This window comes from Solanum lycopersicum, chromosome 2 (genome assembly GCF_036512215.1).
Source record: "Solanum lycopersicum chromosome 2, SLM_r2.1".
In the NCBI taxonomy this organism is placed as follows: domain Eukaryota; kingdom Viridiplantae; phylum Streptophyta; class Magnoliopsida; order Solanales; family Solanaceae; genus Solanum; species Solanum lycopersicum.
The window spans coordinates 71006990-71022764 of NC_090801.1; the positions used below are offsets into that span (position 1 = coordinate 71006990).

Consider the following 15775-nt stretch of genomic DNA (forward strand, 5'->3'; position numbering starts at 1 on the left):
TATAAAAACCATTATAAATAATTTGTGAAATGTAGTTATCACATAAATTTTTGCAGTAATCATCAATAATTCATAACATGAAAATGCTAATCGACCAACTTGTCTTAAAATATATTAATAGTAAGAAATCCTTACAAAATTTTACTATATAAAGCTCAAATTCATTTAAAAAGGAAATTCCTTCTTCAATAATTGAAAACACGCATCTAGCTTAAAATAACAGTATTTGCAATCCTTATTCAGGTAGTTTAAGCTCTATGAATTATCATGCCAAAAATATTTTTACTACTCCCTTCATTTTATATTAAATTAATTTTTGAGACTGATTCTCCAAATTTACCCTTCATTAATTCAGTAATTAATTAATATTAAATTATTTTAATCATAAAATTTAACAATAATTAATAAAAAAATTAAATGAAATTTATATCTTAATCTACTACCTCAAAAACTAACTAAATATAAAACGAAGAAAGTGCTAGATAATTATAAGTTGGTACGTATCTAATTGTTTAGTTCAAAGTTTTGAGAATAAATTTTCTTTAGCCCAATGTCATACTTATATGTAATTTTCATATATAAAAAATATATAGAGAGCATATAAAAATGCTTATTGTTAATTTTTACATCTCTTCCTTTATCAGTCATCTTTTATATAAAAATATTTTGTTAAAAAATTAATAATTAAAACCCATAACGTTAATTCGAAAAATATTTTTACCATCTCTTCCTTTATAGTAATCTTTTATTGATAATCTTGGAAATAGTAGTTGGTATGGATGTGGGAGAAGCAAAATAAATGGAGTTGGCGTATGACCCCATGTCGGCGGAATCATTCAAATCCCAATTTCAAGAGCTACCCCACCCTTCTCATAACTACACGCGCCTTTCCGTACTTTGAACTTCCTTCACCCAACCATTTTATGATATCAATTTTGAAAAGTAAAAATATGAAGAATGAATAAAATACTCTATTTTTTTGTTTTTAAAATTAAGAAATAAAAGTGAAAGTAAAAATTACATAAATAAAAATAAAATTTTAAGAGGCAATTTCATTTTAGCTTTGATTACATGTTGGTTTGTATTGCACCTTCATAATTGCGAGTAGAATCTTTTGGACAGCCGGAAAGCACCATTGATTTTGAAGCATCAGCCTCCACCACTCGACGTTTGTATTTTCCATGCTCATTTCTTTATTTACCAATTGGAATAAAACATTCTTCTCACACTTCCTCTAGGCTGTGTGTCGGCAACCACTGCAATGTTCTACTCTCCTCCTAAGTATGTCTCCTCCAAATCTCTATCTTTTTCTTTTTATGTCTGCAATGGCTTCATTTTTGTACTCTCCTTTGCTTCTTAACTTGGTTCTTTTATGAACATTTGATTTTGTTTTGTTTTCTAATTTCTATGGGCTATTGATTGGCTTAAGCATTTAAGGTGAGTGTTAAATAGACTCTCAATGTGCTCTTTTGAAGATTGACAATGAAAATATAAGCCTGATACTCTAATCACATTTATTCCACAAGTTCTACTCACCTACTGATGGTACTTTTTTTTTCCCCGCTGATTCCCTTGTCTTGCATTTATTGTGTTCAACAGTAGATTAGTCCAGTTTAGAAAAGATTAGTAGATTAGCCAAGGTAACAAGTTTGTTTTGTTTTTAGCCATTGCAGGCTTTGTTAGAATTCCATTTTACATTTGTGTATCGGAAATCATGGTTTCGGGACTGAGGGCGAAAACTAGGAAAGGTCCCTCAGTTCAAGTAGATTATCTAATTCATATTCAGGAGATCAAACCTTGGCCTCCCTCGCAGTCATTGAAGTCGGTTCGTGCTATTGTGATCCAATGGGAAAATGGAGATAGGAATGGTTCTACTAGTCAAGTTGTCCCATTTTTAGGCTCTGGTGTTGGTGATGGAAGAATTGAGTTCAATGAGTCCTTTAAACTACCTGTGACACTACTGAAGGAAATTTCTAATAAAGGGGGTGATGGAAACAGTTTTCAAAAAAATTGCATGGAGTTCAACTTGTATGAACCCCGACGTGACAAGACAGTCAAAGGTCAACCCTTAGGAACTGCTGTTATCAATTTGGCTGAATATGCTGTTATCAAGGAGGGTTTGAATGTAAGTGCCCCTATTAATTGCACAAGGGCTTATAGGAACACTACACAGGCCCTTCTCTTCCTGAAAATCCAGCCATTTGAGAAAGGTCGCGTCAGCTCCTCATCTTCAAGTCACATTTTAACGAGGGAAGTGTCAATAGACCGTAATGGTGTTGAATCTCTGTCTACATTGACAAGTGAAGAATGTGCTGAGGAAGCTGAGACTGCCTCATTTACCGATGATGATGGTTCCTCGCACTCATCAGTTGCTGTTTCTTCTTCAGCTAATGGATCGAACTGTGGTTCACTACCACAAGGAGAGGTATGACGCTTACTTTTCAATCTAGTTTTTTACTATGCCGAAGAATTCAGTTTATGTGATACGAGTACTTCCCTTCTGTTGCTTCCAAATTGCATGGCGCAAGGAACTTTTTCGGTTGTGTTTGTTTAGTACACACTTCGTATAGGAGATGGGACGTTATTTCATGATATCCCTTTTTATATTAAACACAACTATTTCTTGTGCACATGTGCTTGATGTAATTTATGGTAGTTAATGCGCGGCATTGCCAATTCTGTAAACAAAAATACAAAATACTGAGTAGCTTGACACCTAGCGATCATTACAGGATGAAGCTGAGGGAGTGAAAAGTAATCCTGGACAACATGAAGATGAACATCTCCTACATTCAAAGAAAAAATCTGTAGATTTGGATGAGAAGCAAGTGGTGAAATCATTATCTGATTTGAAGGGAAGTCCATCTCCCTCTTCAACTGATTTGTCTTCTGACTTGGCATGGCTCTCAAGGAAAATAGGTGGTAGTGGTAGCAATAAATTCTCAACCTCAAGTGAGAATGAAATAACTGAAAACTCTCAGAATCCGCGGGTGATGACCAAACATGTTGAACCAGAAAGAATACTGGCTAACAGTGAAAGTGATGGTGAAATATATACTCCTCAAAAATCTGATGAAGGGAGGGTCAATAGTCATCCAGATCAAGAAGGCTTTCCAATTTCACATATCACAGATGAGAGTAAATGCTTTATGAACTCAGCAAGTCATTTCTCCAGTTCTGAGAATGCTGATAATGCTTCTACTCCTATTGCGGATAGGCATGAGGATGTGATAGATATTGTTACCAAAAATGGTTCTTATGAGGGTGAAAACAGTGAGAATTATCAAGAGAGGAGGCAAGAATCTGGTGTCTATAATATAGAGAATTATCAGGAAAATGGAAAAGTACAAGAAATTGTCGAAGAGGAAGACAGTGAGGATTCTATGAAGAATGACTCAGAAAAAAGTGACGTAAATTCTACTGACTCTGAGAATGCTTTCACTCCTCTTGGAAATAGGCATGAAGATGCGAGAGCTGTTGTTACCAAGAATGGTTCTTGTGAGGGTCAAAACAGTGAGAATTATCAAGAGAGGGAGAACTATCAGGAAAATGAACAAGTACAAGAAATAGTCGAAGAGGAAGAAAGTGAGGATGCTATGAAGAATGTCTCAGAAGAAAGTGATGTAAATTCTACTGACACGGACAGTTATGGAGCAAAGAGTAGTATCCTGAATAATGAGAGATTAAAGCATGTAAAGTCAGTTAGGTCATCAGCAGAACCTAATAGAGTAAGAGGGTCTGTCAGGGGCAATCAACTTTTAGCACAAGATAAATTGATTAGTACTCAAGATTTAGGAAATGAGTGGAAAAATCGAAATGCGCATTCAACAATTCTTTTGGAAAACAAACTCCATAAGTTGGAGCAAAGAGTAAAGATGGCAGAAGGAGAATTGAGAGAAGCTGCTGCAATTGAAGTTGGCCTCTATTCGGTTGTTGCAGAGCATGGGAGTTCCACAAATAAGGTACATGCTCCTGCAAGACGTCTGTCGAGGTTCTATTTCCATGCCTGTAAAGATGACTCTCTATTGAAAAGGGGATCTGCTGCTAAAAGTGCTGTCTCTGGATTAATTTTGGTTGCAAGAGCATGTGGAAATGATGTTCCAAGGTACTTCCTAGTTTACAATCATTTTTTGCATTTAGTAGCAGTTTTGTATTTTTCACCACCATACACATATAAGCTATAACACATTCTTACTAGAACAAGTTTTCAATAACAAGTACTCACTTTTGTTTCAGTTTGTTTGTCTGATTTTGACTTGACATGAAATTTAAGAAAGTAAAGGTACTTTTGAATATTGTGGTCTTAAACTAAAAATATGTAGAATTTACCAAAATGCTTTTTAATCTTGTAATCTTAAACATGCCAAAACTGGAATTAAAGAATAGCCAAAAAACAGAAGAAAGGTATTCTTTTTGAAACAGACTATGAAGGAAACTAAGAAAGCATATTGAACCAGAGGGAGTATTTTGATATGAAAACCTAGCTGCAACCATATAACAGTACTTTTGAAGTTCTTTCATACACTCATCTCCGAGCAACTTTGCAGACCTGTGATGGGTTATCTCTTGGTCTTAACATGAGTACACAACAAGCTATTTTTCAAAGGCTCAAGTACTATGATATCATCGCCTTTTATCATGGAAGGAAGCTAAGTTGTATGCCCAAGAAAGTATTTATGATTCCCCCTAATTATTCTTATTTTATGTCTGAGCACAGGTTAACTTTCTGGTTATCAAATTCGGTGGTGCTGAGAGCAACTATAAGCAAATTCCAGCGGCAGCTGTGTTTGCCCCGTACTACTGAAACTATTCTTGGAGAGGCTGTTTCCAAGGACAAGAAGAAGATATCTTCTCCACTTAAGTGGGAGACTTTTTCCAGCAATGTTACAAAGGATGATTTTTGTGAAAGTTTTGGTAATTGGGAGGACCCTCGTACATTTACGAGAGCACTTCAGAGAACAGAGGCCTGGATATTCTCCCTTATCGTTGAATCTATTTGGTGGCAGGTCTCTCTTCCAGGTCCATTTGAACTTTGAAATAGAAGAATATATTATCTAATTCATTAATACAACTGCCCTTTTGTTTTTTCAGACTCTCACTCCACATATGCAATCTGGTGCTGCAAAAGAAATCCGCGAAAGTATGAATTCTTTGATAAGCAAAGTTTATAGAAGGACAGCAACTTCAGATAATGAAGAGCATGGAAGTTATTCTTCAGAGCTTTGGAAGAAAGCCTTCAAGGATGCATGTGAAAGAATTTGCCCTGTTAGAGCTGGAGGGCACGAGTGTGGTTGTTTGCGTTTTCTATCTAAACTGGTACTAGCTGGCACATTGTCCTTCAAATCTATTTTAACTACTTATTACATGTAATATTATTAGTCTGAGTAAAACTTAACATGCTCTTGATATTCTATAATATTTCTGTCTTTTTGCTGAGAATGTCATTCTTGTAACCAGATAATGGAACAATGTGTGGCTAGACTGGATGTAGCTATGTTCAATGCAATCCTTCGAGAGTCTGCTGATGAGATTCCTTCAGATCCTATATCAGACCCCATTAGTGATGCCGATGTTCTTCCTATTCCAGCTGGACAGGCTAGTTTTGGGGCGGGGGCACAACTGAAAAATACGGTAAGAATTACAGTTGGATTTTGCCCGGTGAAATGAAATAGTAGAGTTTAGACGTGAGGATATATAGCTACTTTCCTGTTGTTATGAAAAGTGTTGTCACATAGAAGCCTTTGATGGAGGGGAAGCTTATATTTCATTAACCTTCTTTTTTACTTATCAAAAATAAATCCACTTTCCCCTCTTTTGTATCCAATATAAAGGGAATTTTTAAAATCAATCGTGCTCATTCAATTACAGACTTGTTTACCAATTACAAACCTATTATTTTTCCTAACTAATTTTTTCCCTATTTGTACATTCAACCCCTAATTTTCTGCATGTACATTCTAATGGACATTGCGTAGATGTGACAATCCCCTCGGGATTCACATATTCAGGTATTGTCTCTGCCATGGGCGGCCATTCGCTCTTTTAATCCCCTCTTATTGGCTCGCAGCCTCAAGGGAATGTAAAGGAGCCATAGGTCACGGGTTCGATTCTCCCTTGAGGCTGCGAGCCAATAAGAGGGGATTAAAAGAGCGAATGGCCGCCCATGGCAGAGACAATACCTGAGTATGTGGATCCCGAGGGGGTTGTCACAATGGCAGAGACAATACCTGAATATGTGAATCCCGAGGGGGTTGTCACAGTAGATGTCATGGGCAATGTTTGTGAAACATTATTATTTATCCTTTGATAGAGATTCAATTTTTTCAATGTGGATCACAGGTTGGGAATTGGTCCAGATGGCTTACTGACCTTTTCGACATTGATGATGGGGAATCACTAAAAAATAGTAATGAAGAGAATGGGAGTAAAGAACTTGACACCTCTGCAAAGTCTTTCTACCTTCTAAATGCATTGAGTGATCTTATGATGCTTCCAAAGGATATGCTTTTAAGCAGGACAATGAGAAAAGAGGTTAGACTCAGAACCCAACCATTTGCTATTCTTTGTTTCTTTATTTTTTCCCCTCTTTGATAAGTTGCTGTTTGTTTCTTCAGGTATGTCCGGCACTTGGTCCTTTGCTAATAAGAAGGGTTCTTAATATATTTGTTCCAGATGAGTTTTGTTGTGATTCAATACCTGAAGCGGTATTTGAAGTTCTCTCAGAGGTAAATCTATGTCTTAATTCATTTTTTAAGCTTGAGTTTCAGCTTTATCTGGAAAATATTTTGTTGTTTATTTCCCTTGCTGGAAGTTGAAGCTAAGGTAGCAGCTGGAGTATAATGTCAAGCCTTATATCAATGAAGTAAGTCTTACAAGTCATTTTTTCCCCTTTTTTCTGGCTAGGAACCTTCTGAGGCTGAGGGTGATTCTGTTACAAACTATCCGTGCACAGCAGCTCCTGTGGCTTATATGCCACCTCCAATAGCTTCAGTAGCTGGTATGTTGGGCGATGGGTATAGCTATTCTATGTTGACACGAAGTGCATCTTCAGTGCTCAAAAAGTCATACACAAGTGATGAGGAACTTGAGCTATTGGATTCACCGTTGAATTTTATCATTAGTGATGGCACTGAAGCTTCACATTCTTTAGTAAAACAGAGTTCCATGCCAAAAAATAGTGGAAGGCAGAGGTACCAACTCCTTCGGGAGGTTTGGATTAACAGTGAGTAAAATGAGTAGTTGTGGTGTTAACAGATTTCTTGGTTTTCATCTAAAGGAAGATAGGGATCGATGATGAGAGTATGATTTGTGGATATGAGAAGCACTTGTTATGCATCTTCACGTGTAGATATTGTAGGAGTTAGGTGTCTGTAGAAATATTTGATAAACTTGAATGGGAAAAGGTGTTGTTCTTTTTGTGATTGAGTTATTGCAGTTGTTCTACTGCTTCATAATGTATAGTAGTTTCCATAGTTACTTCACCAGTATAAACTCAAACTACAAAGTTAACACACGAAACCACACTCAATAGTTATATAGATGGAACATTTTACAAACTGTGTTCTGCTAGAGATAACATGGTTACACTCGTAAACAAGAATGAAACAAAAACTAGCTATACATTGCCGGTCAAAACTGATATTGATACACTCATATCACTGCACATAATATACTTGCAAAAAGAATTAAGTAACACAGGAGAATCGTATCAGCATCCTGCAGTCAACTGTGTTGAACCAACTGCACTCATCATGTGCTGAAGTTGCAATGCAGCCAAAAGGCCTTGCCAAGTTTCAGCAGGCCCTCCTGCTACTTGATAATTGAGGAGCTTTTTCTGCTTCCTATAATATTCTTCTAAGGGTTTGATCTTCAAAATAATATACAGAACAATAACATGTATTAGTTGCCTTTGTAGTTCAACTGAGAAAACAATGAGTAATGATTCTGCATCAAGATGGTGACAATCATACTAAGATATATAAAGCTCATCATCTGTGAAGCACATGCAGAGAGTAAATGTGAAAGCATATTGAATTGAGTGGTTTGAGATATATCTTTTGACATTGTGATATAAACTCTTCAGCATGATTAGTCCAACTATGGATGATCATGAACGCTTTTAATTTTTGTGACAAATCTTTTGTTCATATATTTACAGTAACAGAACTGCTAGGCAATCTCAAATGTTTTCTTGGCTACTGTTATTGTTAACTTGTAAAATTTACAATATGTCAGACAGATACCTGTTCATCATGATCATATTGCTTCTCTTTCCAGGCACCACCATCCATGACCCTTGAAGACATTAAATTACCTCTCTTAAGGAGTTGATCTTCAGTTGAATAAATTCCATTGCTTCTATCATTCTTTGACACGGAACACTTGAGATTCAGAACTAAATCTATGTCCACAACTTTGTCAAGGATTTCCTACATAAAGATATATCAGAAAAACCGACTCAATTTTTCATGAGAAAAATGAAGAGCCCTTCCTTAAGTGAGGAGGGAGAGGTATACATACAGCCTGAAGCATTGTACGAGGAATTCCATCTAAAATGAACCCGTTTTCACCTCTGCAATGACCTTCTTCTAGCCTCTTTGATAACAAACCAAAAATAACTTCTTCTGGAACATGCTTTCCCTCATTCACAACACTTGATATCTTCATACAACCATAAATTATTTCAATAAAAGCATATTGGTCATATTGTTAAAAGATAAATAAATACCTTGTTATAGTGAGGGTTGAGTTGTTGAGGTACGAGAGAGCCCATGGAAATATATGGAACGTCCATAAGTTTGGACAGCCATTGGGCGTACACGTGTCTCTGCGTCATTGGATGACCCATGATCAGCCACTGTACTCCTCTGCGTGGAACTGATCCTGATGGTTCCTCCATATCCTCCTCATTGTCGTAATCAAAGTGAGCTGCAACAGCTGAACCGTAGGCCCGAACCGACTTGCTTGAAGCAGCCCGAAGAAATGTTCGGGCGGAAACTCCGAGGAAGCTCAACATTGCCATGGCGTGTGGGAGGTGTAAATGGTGGTTGTTTATAAAATGGGAATGATGCTGAAAATGTGTAGGATTTAGGTGGATGGCATGAATCAAAGGAGTTGACCAACAAATGTTTTCACTAGACTCGGTCTTACGACTCCCATTATCTTTCACCTATCAAATTACTCGCTTAACAAAATGGATTTTATGACATATTGAAAGAAAGAAAAAAAAACACATTTTCTAATCTTAACTTATAATTACAATTCTTTAAAATTTAAAGTTAAAATCAATAAACAAATTCAAATTGAAAAATAATCATATAAATAAATTGATGGTGGGCGTGGGGCATGTGCATTGTAAATGACATGTGGACCTCCTGGAATATTATTGTGTTTAAATTGATCATTTTATAAAATTAAAGAAAAGTGAAAGCAGAAAAAATCAATCAAAATCGCCCACCGTCCTCCTGGAATATTATTGTGTTTAAATTGATAAAGGGAAGTAAAAAAAACAGAAAAAATCAATTTAAATCGCCCACCGTGGGGCTCGAACCCACGACCACAAGGTTAAGAGCCTTGCGCTCTACCAACTGAGCTAGACGGGCTAATCAACAAGTTTTTCACTTTTAATTATTTCATTGAAACACTCTGATCAGGTTAGCGATTATTAATTGGTTTCATTAAAAAAAATATTGAATTAACAATTCAATGTTTGATTTTTGAATATTGGGTTAAACGATAACCCATTAAAAATGTAATAATTTACTATTGTAACTTTTAATCATACATAACTAACTGTCAAACAAAAATTATTAATATAATTATTATACTAGACTGACTATAAGGATCCTACGCAATTAACATAACTTAACTCTGCTCACTCCATTTACCTTTTAGGTTGTAGTATTATTTGTAGTACTTTCGTTCACAATGTCAAAACTTAAAGGACTAAGAATAGTTAGGGTTCACAACAACGACAACAAGTGTTAAAGCAATAACTAGGGCTGTGAATTGTGTATTTACGCTCAATGAGCAATTTGATTTCTCTCTTTTCTATTTCATGCCAATTATTGAATAAGTCATATATTTGTTTTGAAAACAATTTCTTATTGATTAAATTAAAATCTATTAACTAAAAATCGATAACAAATATCTTATTAATTTTAATTATTAATTATTTAAAAATTAAAAATCAATAAATCAAACAGAAAATACTTAAAACCTAATTGAACTGACTAACACCCCAATTCCACTTGCTAAAAAATATTATAAGAGCTTCGAGAAAAGATAAAATTCTTTAAAAAAAAAGAAAGAATTGCTTGGACTTTGAACTATTATTCCTCGTTTGGGTTTCCTAGTCTCCTTCCCCGTGACTTGGTACATTAGAATCAGCTTCTTTCTAGGTTTCTTCCCAAATCATCTGTTAAACCGAATCAACCGTGCACACCTGAAAGTCCTGCCATCGGTTGCCCTTACGCATGCCACGCGGATTCAGCCGCGCTCAATTATATATAACGTCCTTACCAACCTTTCTATTTGCACCAAAACATCATATTTCTTCATGGCGGAATACAAACAGCACCAACGCCTATTTGACCGTTTTGATGAGAACAGAGACGGGAAAATATCTGCCGAGGAGCTTCAACAGTGTGTGCATTTGATTGGCAAAGACATGTCATATGAGGAAGCAAAGGCTGCTGTTGAGCATAATGATTCAGACAATGATGGCTTGTTGGATTTTGAAGATTTTGTGAGATTAATTGAAGGTGGAAGTGAAGAAGAGAAGGCGCACGAGTTGAAGGAGGCGTTCAAGATGTATGAAATGGAAGGGTGTGGATGCATAACGCCTGAGAGTTTGAATAGAATGCTTTCTAGATTGGGAGAATCAACAACAATTGATGAATGCAGAGGAATGATTTGCCGCTATGATATTGATGGCGATGGTCTCCTTAATTTTCATGAGTTTGAGATCATGATGCGTTGCTAGTACTCGTCACTCAACTAATACTTATTACTATCTCTATCTCATAAAGTGATCACTCTTCAGTTAAGACACCTAGTTGCTACTTTGTCTCATTGTTTTGTTTCTGCTTTATTTGATTCTTTCAGTCTTTAATTGGTTGATCACTCATTCTTTCTGTATATTCTCTAAAACCAGGTTACATATGTTTATTTGTAATTTCTCCATTAGTACCCATATTTTGTGCTTTACATGTTTGTAACACTACTACTATGATTAATGATCTGTAATATATGTTTCATTTTACCTTTGGGGTGTCCTTTGATTCAACAACTTTGTATTAAAAAGTAGGAACATATATTGAGAAATGAACTGAAAATTGATTGACAAAAGTAGCTACATAAGAAGATGACTATTGATTAAAAGTAGCTATATAGTTACTCAAGTACATACTATTTACAAGTAACAGTAATAATATGCAGAATAAACTCTCTTCTCCTATTTTGCCTTGAGTACATAGGAAATCCAGAAATTATGACTCATAAAAACCTTACAACAAGTTGAACACTGGCCAGTTTACAATTCACAGAATCACATGGAAGTACTGGTGGCTTCAGCCTTGAACAAAGGTTTGCAAGAGCTTTCGGAGATTATGAGTTGCTCCTCCCCTTCCAGTAATTTTTCTTCAACCAATCTTGACAACTTCTTCACAATTTCACCAGCATTTGGTCTTAATGACGGCTCTTCCTCCACACATGCTCTAGCCAAATTTGCCAATGTCACTGCTGCATCAAATGAATAATTCTCTCCCAACGCGCTGTCCACCCATTCCCTTAGCTCATCCACATTCTCTGACTCCAAAATAACCTTTATTTTCTCAGAGAGGGCAACTTCATCTTCTCCTTCAGTAACATTTCTAATTCTTATAGGTGTTTGGCCTGATAACACCTCAAGTAATATCACCCCGAAAGCAAAGATATCAATGCTCGGGGCAATGATTTCTTGTTTAAGACACTCTGGAGCCAGGTAACCTTTTGCAACATCATCTTCAACACATCGAGCCATACCAAAATTACCAACTTTAGCCTTGAACTCTTCATCAAGAAGTATGTTCCGGCTCTTTATATTTCGATGAACATAAACAGGATCCATGATATGGTGCATAAATTGTAAGGCAGTGGCTACATCTAAACAGATCCTTAGCCTCTGATTCCATGTCAAGAAACAATCACATGAAGCAATGAATTGATTTTTCATTGCTAGACCACCATGAAGCCAATCCTTCAATGAACCATTTTTCGCGTATTCAAACACCAAGAATGAATCAGGACCCTCTGTAACACACGTCCCTAAGAGCCTAATGATATTTGGGTGATGATGAATTGCATCATTGAATAGCCCGAAATCTATTTTTGAGATACTGCTAGTCTCCATCTGTTTGATTGCCAAATTTTTACCACTGATACGGCCATGGAATACAGAATCCTCGATAAGATTCGAGGAATCAAATTCCTCTGTTGCCTTCTTTATCTCCTCAATAGTATAGGTCTCAACGAACAACTTATGTGGTGTGGCATCAATAATCTGACCATCAAGATCATTTTGAGACCCATCGAATGAAACTTTTTTTTCGCTCGTAGTTCTCACACTCAAACTTAACTTTTGTAGCTCCGTATCTCTTTCCTTACTCAAAATATCCCCTTTCCTCTTGAGAAAATAAAACAAGAAAACTGCTGGAAGCGCAAAAATTGCCACGAAGACAACCAAAGCAACAGCAATATAAACTCTCATCATCCGCATTTTGGTCTTCTTCTTATGTATTTTGGATGACGCAATACTTGCTGCTGGATATCCCAAATTCGGTTGCTGAGGTTTCGTGAATGATCCAAGTTTGGGTTTACCTGTTGATACATGATATAATTAAGTAACCAAGGAGGCATGTTGAGACATAAATAATGTAATTAAATGTTACCTTCGAGAGGGATCAAAAGTGTTGAAGCTGGTGAAAGTCCATTAGTTCTAAAACTAGCTCCTTGTGATCTTCGATTGACATCAATTATTCTATCAACAGTCGTATTGAAGCTGACTGCCAAGGCTGCAATCGTATCGCCTTGCTTCACAGGGTATGAGAGCAGAAGTTTCGTCCGCAGAGTAATTTCTTGTGGTGAAGGACAAGCACATCTCAATGGAATCGACAAGAGAGTTTTCTCAGAGAGACCCCAAGGAGTAACATTTGGATTTTTCTCCTGAATTGCTTTACAAGTCGTTAAACCTTCCAAAGATTGAGCAATGCTGTAAAAGCTCTCACCTTTAGTGGTGGTTTTCCTTAGCTCTGATTCAAAGAAACCACCAATGCATTTACAATCTAATGGAATTATTAAAGGCTGATCAGTTGCAAGAAACTCTGTATCTGGAGAAAATCCATTTGCTTCTCGGAGAAGGTATTGATTGATACCTAAATAAGAGCTCAGATTGAAAAGAGAGTCGTATAATGAATTAGTCCGAAGAATCCCAAATGTCCCGCATTGTAACAGATGCACGTTACGGTCACATCGATAGCCAGAAGCAGATGGAGATTTGGAATCGCAGCTTAATAAGTCCTCTCCATGAGCAGAAAGAGTAATAAATAGAAAGAAAAATACGAAAGCCCAGAATTGAAAAGCGACTATCATAGTTTAACTAATTGAGTGAAGGACCACTCTATGGAAGGGCATAAAAAGGTTGGTCTATGGCAGGGCAAAGAAATGAATATTTTGGATCTGTACAAATCGGCGTATATAAAGTAGAATATTTCGGACAAGAATCTTGGATGCTACAATTCTTATTTTATATTTTTGAGTCTGCACTACTCTTTGAGATTGTTTGGAAATTATGCTAGTGTTAATAATGTATGTTGTATTAGTTATTTCATCTTCTACTCAGCATAAATTAGTACATCAATTCACTCCTATTAATTATGTCAATTTCTAAAATTACAAATCGAGCGTCACGTGAACTTTATAACTCCAATAGCTACCAAACAACCCCTATGTACATTTGAAATGGCTATCCGTCATGATTATCCCCTCAACCACCTTAACATATTCTTTTTGGTTTTTGAAACTTTATATTTATTTATGCGCATACATGAACTTGGAAAAAGGTCATCTTGCCTTGGAAGAATATTGAGCAACAAGTGAATGTACAAACATTGGGGTAAGGAAAGCAAATGAAAATCTGTTAAAAGTTTAGAAAACCAAGTTACTAGTAAATTAATTGACCAGTGGGGCGGTCGGGAAGACCCCTCGTATGGCTAAATATATGTTTGTCAATTGTTATAGAAGAAGAGAGGGAGGGGGATAGCTGATGAAATTTTCTATATTGAATTGAGCACATTGAAAACAGTTATATGTGTGTATAAAGAAAAACAAGAAGGGTTAACCAGGTAATGGAAAAATCAAATTTGGTCAGAATGGTAAATAACATATTTTACATTATGTTTTGTTATTTTACGTTTTTTTTTAATTTTTATCCTTCAATTTTAATATCTTTTAACTTATAAATGAAAAAAAGATCAGTTTTTATTTTAAAACAAAAAAGATATTATAGACTTTTTAAATTTCTGATCAAATTTTCTGACCATTTAGCATTATTACGTAATAGGATATTAGGTTAGTATCTGAGTGATTGTGTGCAGGAGACGAATAGGTAGTTGAGTGTCTCAACATCCGATCATATTGGTAATTGTAGTATTTCACTAGTAATTTTTTGTCCTTCAGTTATTATGATACTAAATGTGTTTTTTTGTATTTCGATTATTTTATTATTATATTGTAGTGATTATTCAGCATACCACGTTATTCTCACTTTTGTTACTTCTTTTTCTGAACTATTTTAGACTGTTTTTCCTTGAAATGATAGTTTGTCGAAAACAATTTCTCTGCCTCTGAGATAGAATAAGATATGTGTACATTCTATTCTCAGCATACCTCACTTTATAGGATAATTAAATGCAAAAGCACATAGTATGTATTCCTCAACCAATATCACACACCAAGTGTTCAAAACATGTCTCCATGCTCAAATTAAATCGAAATCATAATTTCTTGAGCGTAATATATGCTCTCTTGTCTTAAGTCAAGGGTACGATAAGTGACGCATACAATGGACAAGCACTATATGCCACGAACAAAAAAACTCGCATTGACGAGACCTCCCGTCCTTTGCATACATAAAGCTAAGGCATTTGAGACACATTTCATTTTAAAAGATGATGACTCAAAATTCCATCTTCACCTATATATCTATAACCTACATTTCATATGGACCATCCAAAATTTTGAGTCTATGATCAATTCTAAATTTAAAAATTAAATGCAACTTACTTGTTTATATATTAAGTGGATAATTTTGGATAAAAGCTAGATTTCTTTCTTCTTTTTTTTTTTTAGAAAATGTGGAAGAAGAAAGAAGGTGCACGTGAGATCACATGCCGACCACCATTCAGCAAAGCTCTAGATAAGTAATAAAGAAATGAAAAAAGGCCCATACGTAAACAGAGGTGACAAGTACGAGATCAACTGTCCGAAGGGAGAAAAAAGGTTTCTTTTGTCGATAGACCCACAGCCACATGACCAAGGTAGTGCTAGATAGTAGTAGCCAATAATATATTAGTAAATCTCAGAAATTTGGAAACGAGTTTAATCCATATGAAGAATCGAAGGTATTAGGGGTCTTAAGTACTAAAATTAGTTTATTTAACATGATTCGCCCTAAAATAATTAGCTACAATCATCAACTTAGTTCATTTTGATATGTTCAATTCATTTTATTTAAAAG

At 35.7% G+C, this 15775-nt stretch overlaps 4 protein-coding genes and 1 non-coding gene across 8 annotated transcripts; 2 read left to right on the top strand and 3 right to left on the bottom strand.

Annotated features, from left to right (window-relative positions):
• Nucleotides 1-828: 828 nt before the first annotated feature.
• Nucleotides 829-7425, top strand: LOC101246002 (uncharacterized). 4 transcript variants are annotated; one of them, XM_004231742.5, is made up of 9 exons: nucleotides 829-1281; nucleotides 1674-2425; nucleotides 2733-4105; nucleotides 4718-5006; nucleotides 5092-5316; nucleotides 5458-5631; nucleotides 6340-6531; nucleotides 6615-6725; nucleotides 6904-7425. In XM_004231742.5, exons 2-9 carry the CDS (start codon nucleotides 1715-1717, stop codon nucleotides 7228-7230), a joined length of 3402 nt encoding a protein of 1133 aa, XP_004231790.1. In that variant the 5' UTR covers nucleotides 829-1281; nucleotides 1674-1714; the 3' UTR covers nucleotides 7231-7425. The 4 variants fall into 4 exon arrangements, with proteins under 4 accessions (XP_004231790.1, XP_010315921.1, XP_019068108.1 ...); XM_010317619.4 differs by having other exon boundaries at nucleotides 932-1281; nucleotides 1665-2425; XM_019212563.3 differs by having other exon boundaries at nucleotides 1207-1545; nucleotides 1665-2425.
• An 80-nt stretch (nucleotides 7426-7505) lies between these two features.
• LOC101246297 (probable adenylate kinase 7, mitochondrial) lies at nucleotides 7506-9289 on the bottom strand. The gene is made up of 4 exons (XM_004231743.5): nucleotides 8729-9289; nucleotides 8521-8661; nucleotides 8244-8429; nucleotides 7506-7867 (listed from the first exon to the last, which is right to left on the bottom strand). The coding sequence occupies exons 1-4, from the start codon at nucleotides 9020-9022 to the stop codon at nucleotides 7709-7711; spliced, it is 780 nt and encodes a 259-aa protein (XP_004231791.1). The 5' UTR covers nucleotides 9023-9289; the 3' UTR covers nucleotides 7506-7708.
• A 240-nt stretch (nucleotides 9290-9529) lies between these two features.
• Nucleotides 9530-9602, bottom strand: TRNAK-CUU (transfer RNA lysine (anticodon CUU)). The gene has a single exon. It is a non-coding gene; the product is annotated as a tRNA-Lys (tRNA).
• Nucleotides 9603-10312: 710 nt separating this feature from the next.
• Nucleotides 10313-11263, top strand: LOC101245711 (putative calcium-binding protein CML19). The gene has a single exon (XM_004231741.5). The coding sequence runs from the start codon at nucleotides 10559-10561 to the stop codon at nucleotides 10982-10984; it is 426 nt and encodes a 141-aa protein (XP_004231789.1). The 5' UTR covers nucleotides 10313-10558; the 3' UTR covers nucleotides 10985-11263.
• Nucleotides 11264-11317: 54 nt separating this feature from the next.
• LYK2 (LysM receptor-like kinase 2) lies at nucleotides 11318-13760 on the bottom strand. Its single transcript, XM_010317617.4, has 2 exons — nucleotides 12930-13760; nucleotides 11318-12858 (listed from the first exon to the last, which is right to left on the bottom strand). The coding sequence occupies exons 1-2, from the start codon at nucleotides 13627-13629 to the stop codon at nucleotides 11549-11551; spliced, it is 2010 nt and encodes a 669-aa protein (XP_010315919.1). The 5' UTR covers nucleotides 13630-13760; the 3' UTR covers nucleotides 11318-11548.
• Nucleotides 13761-15775: the final 2015 nt, after the last annotated feature.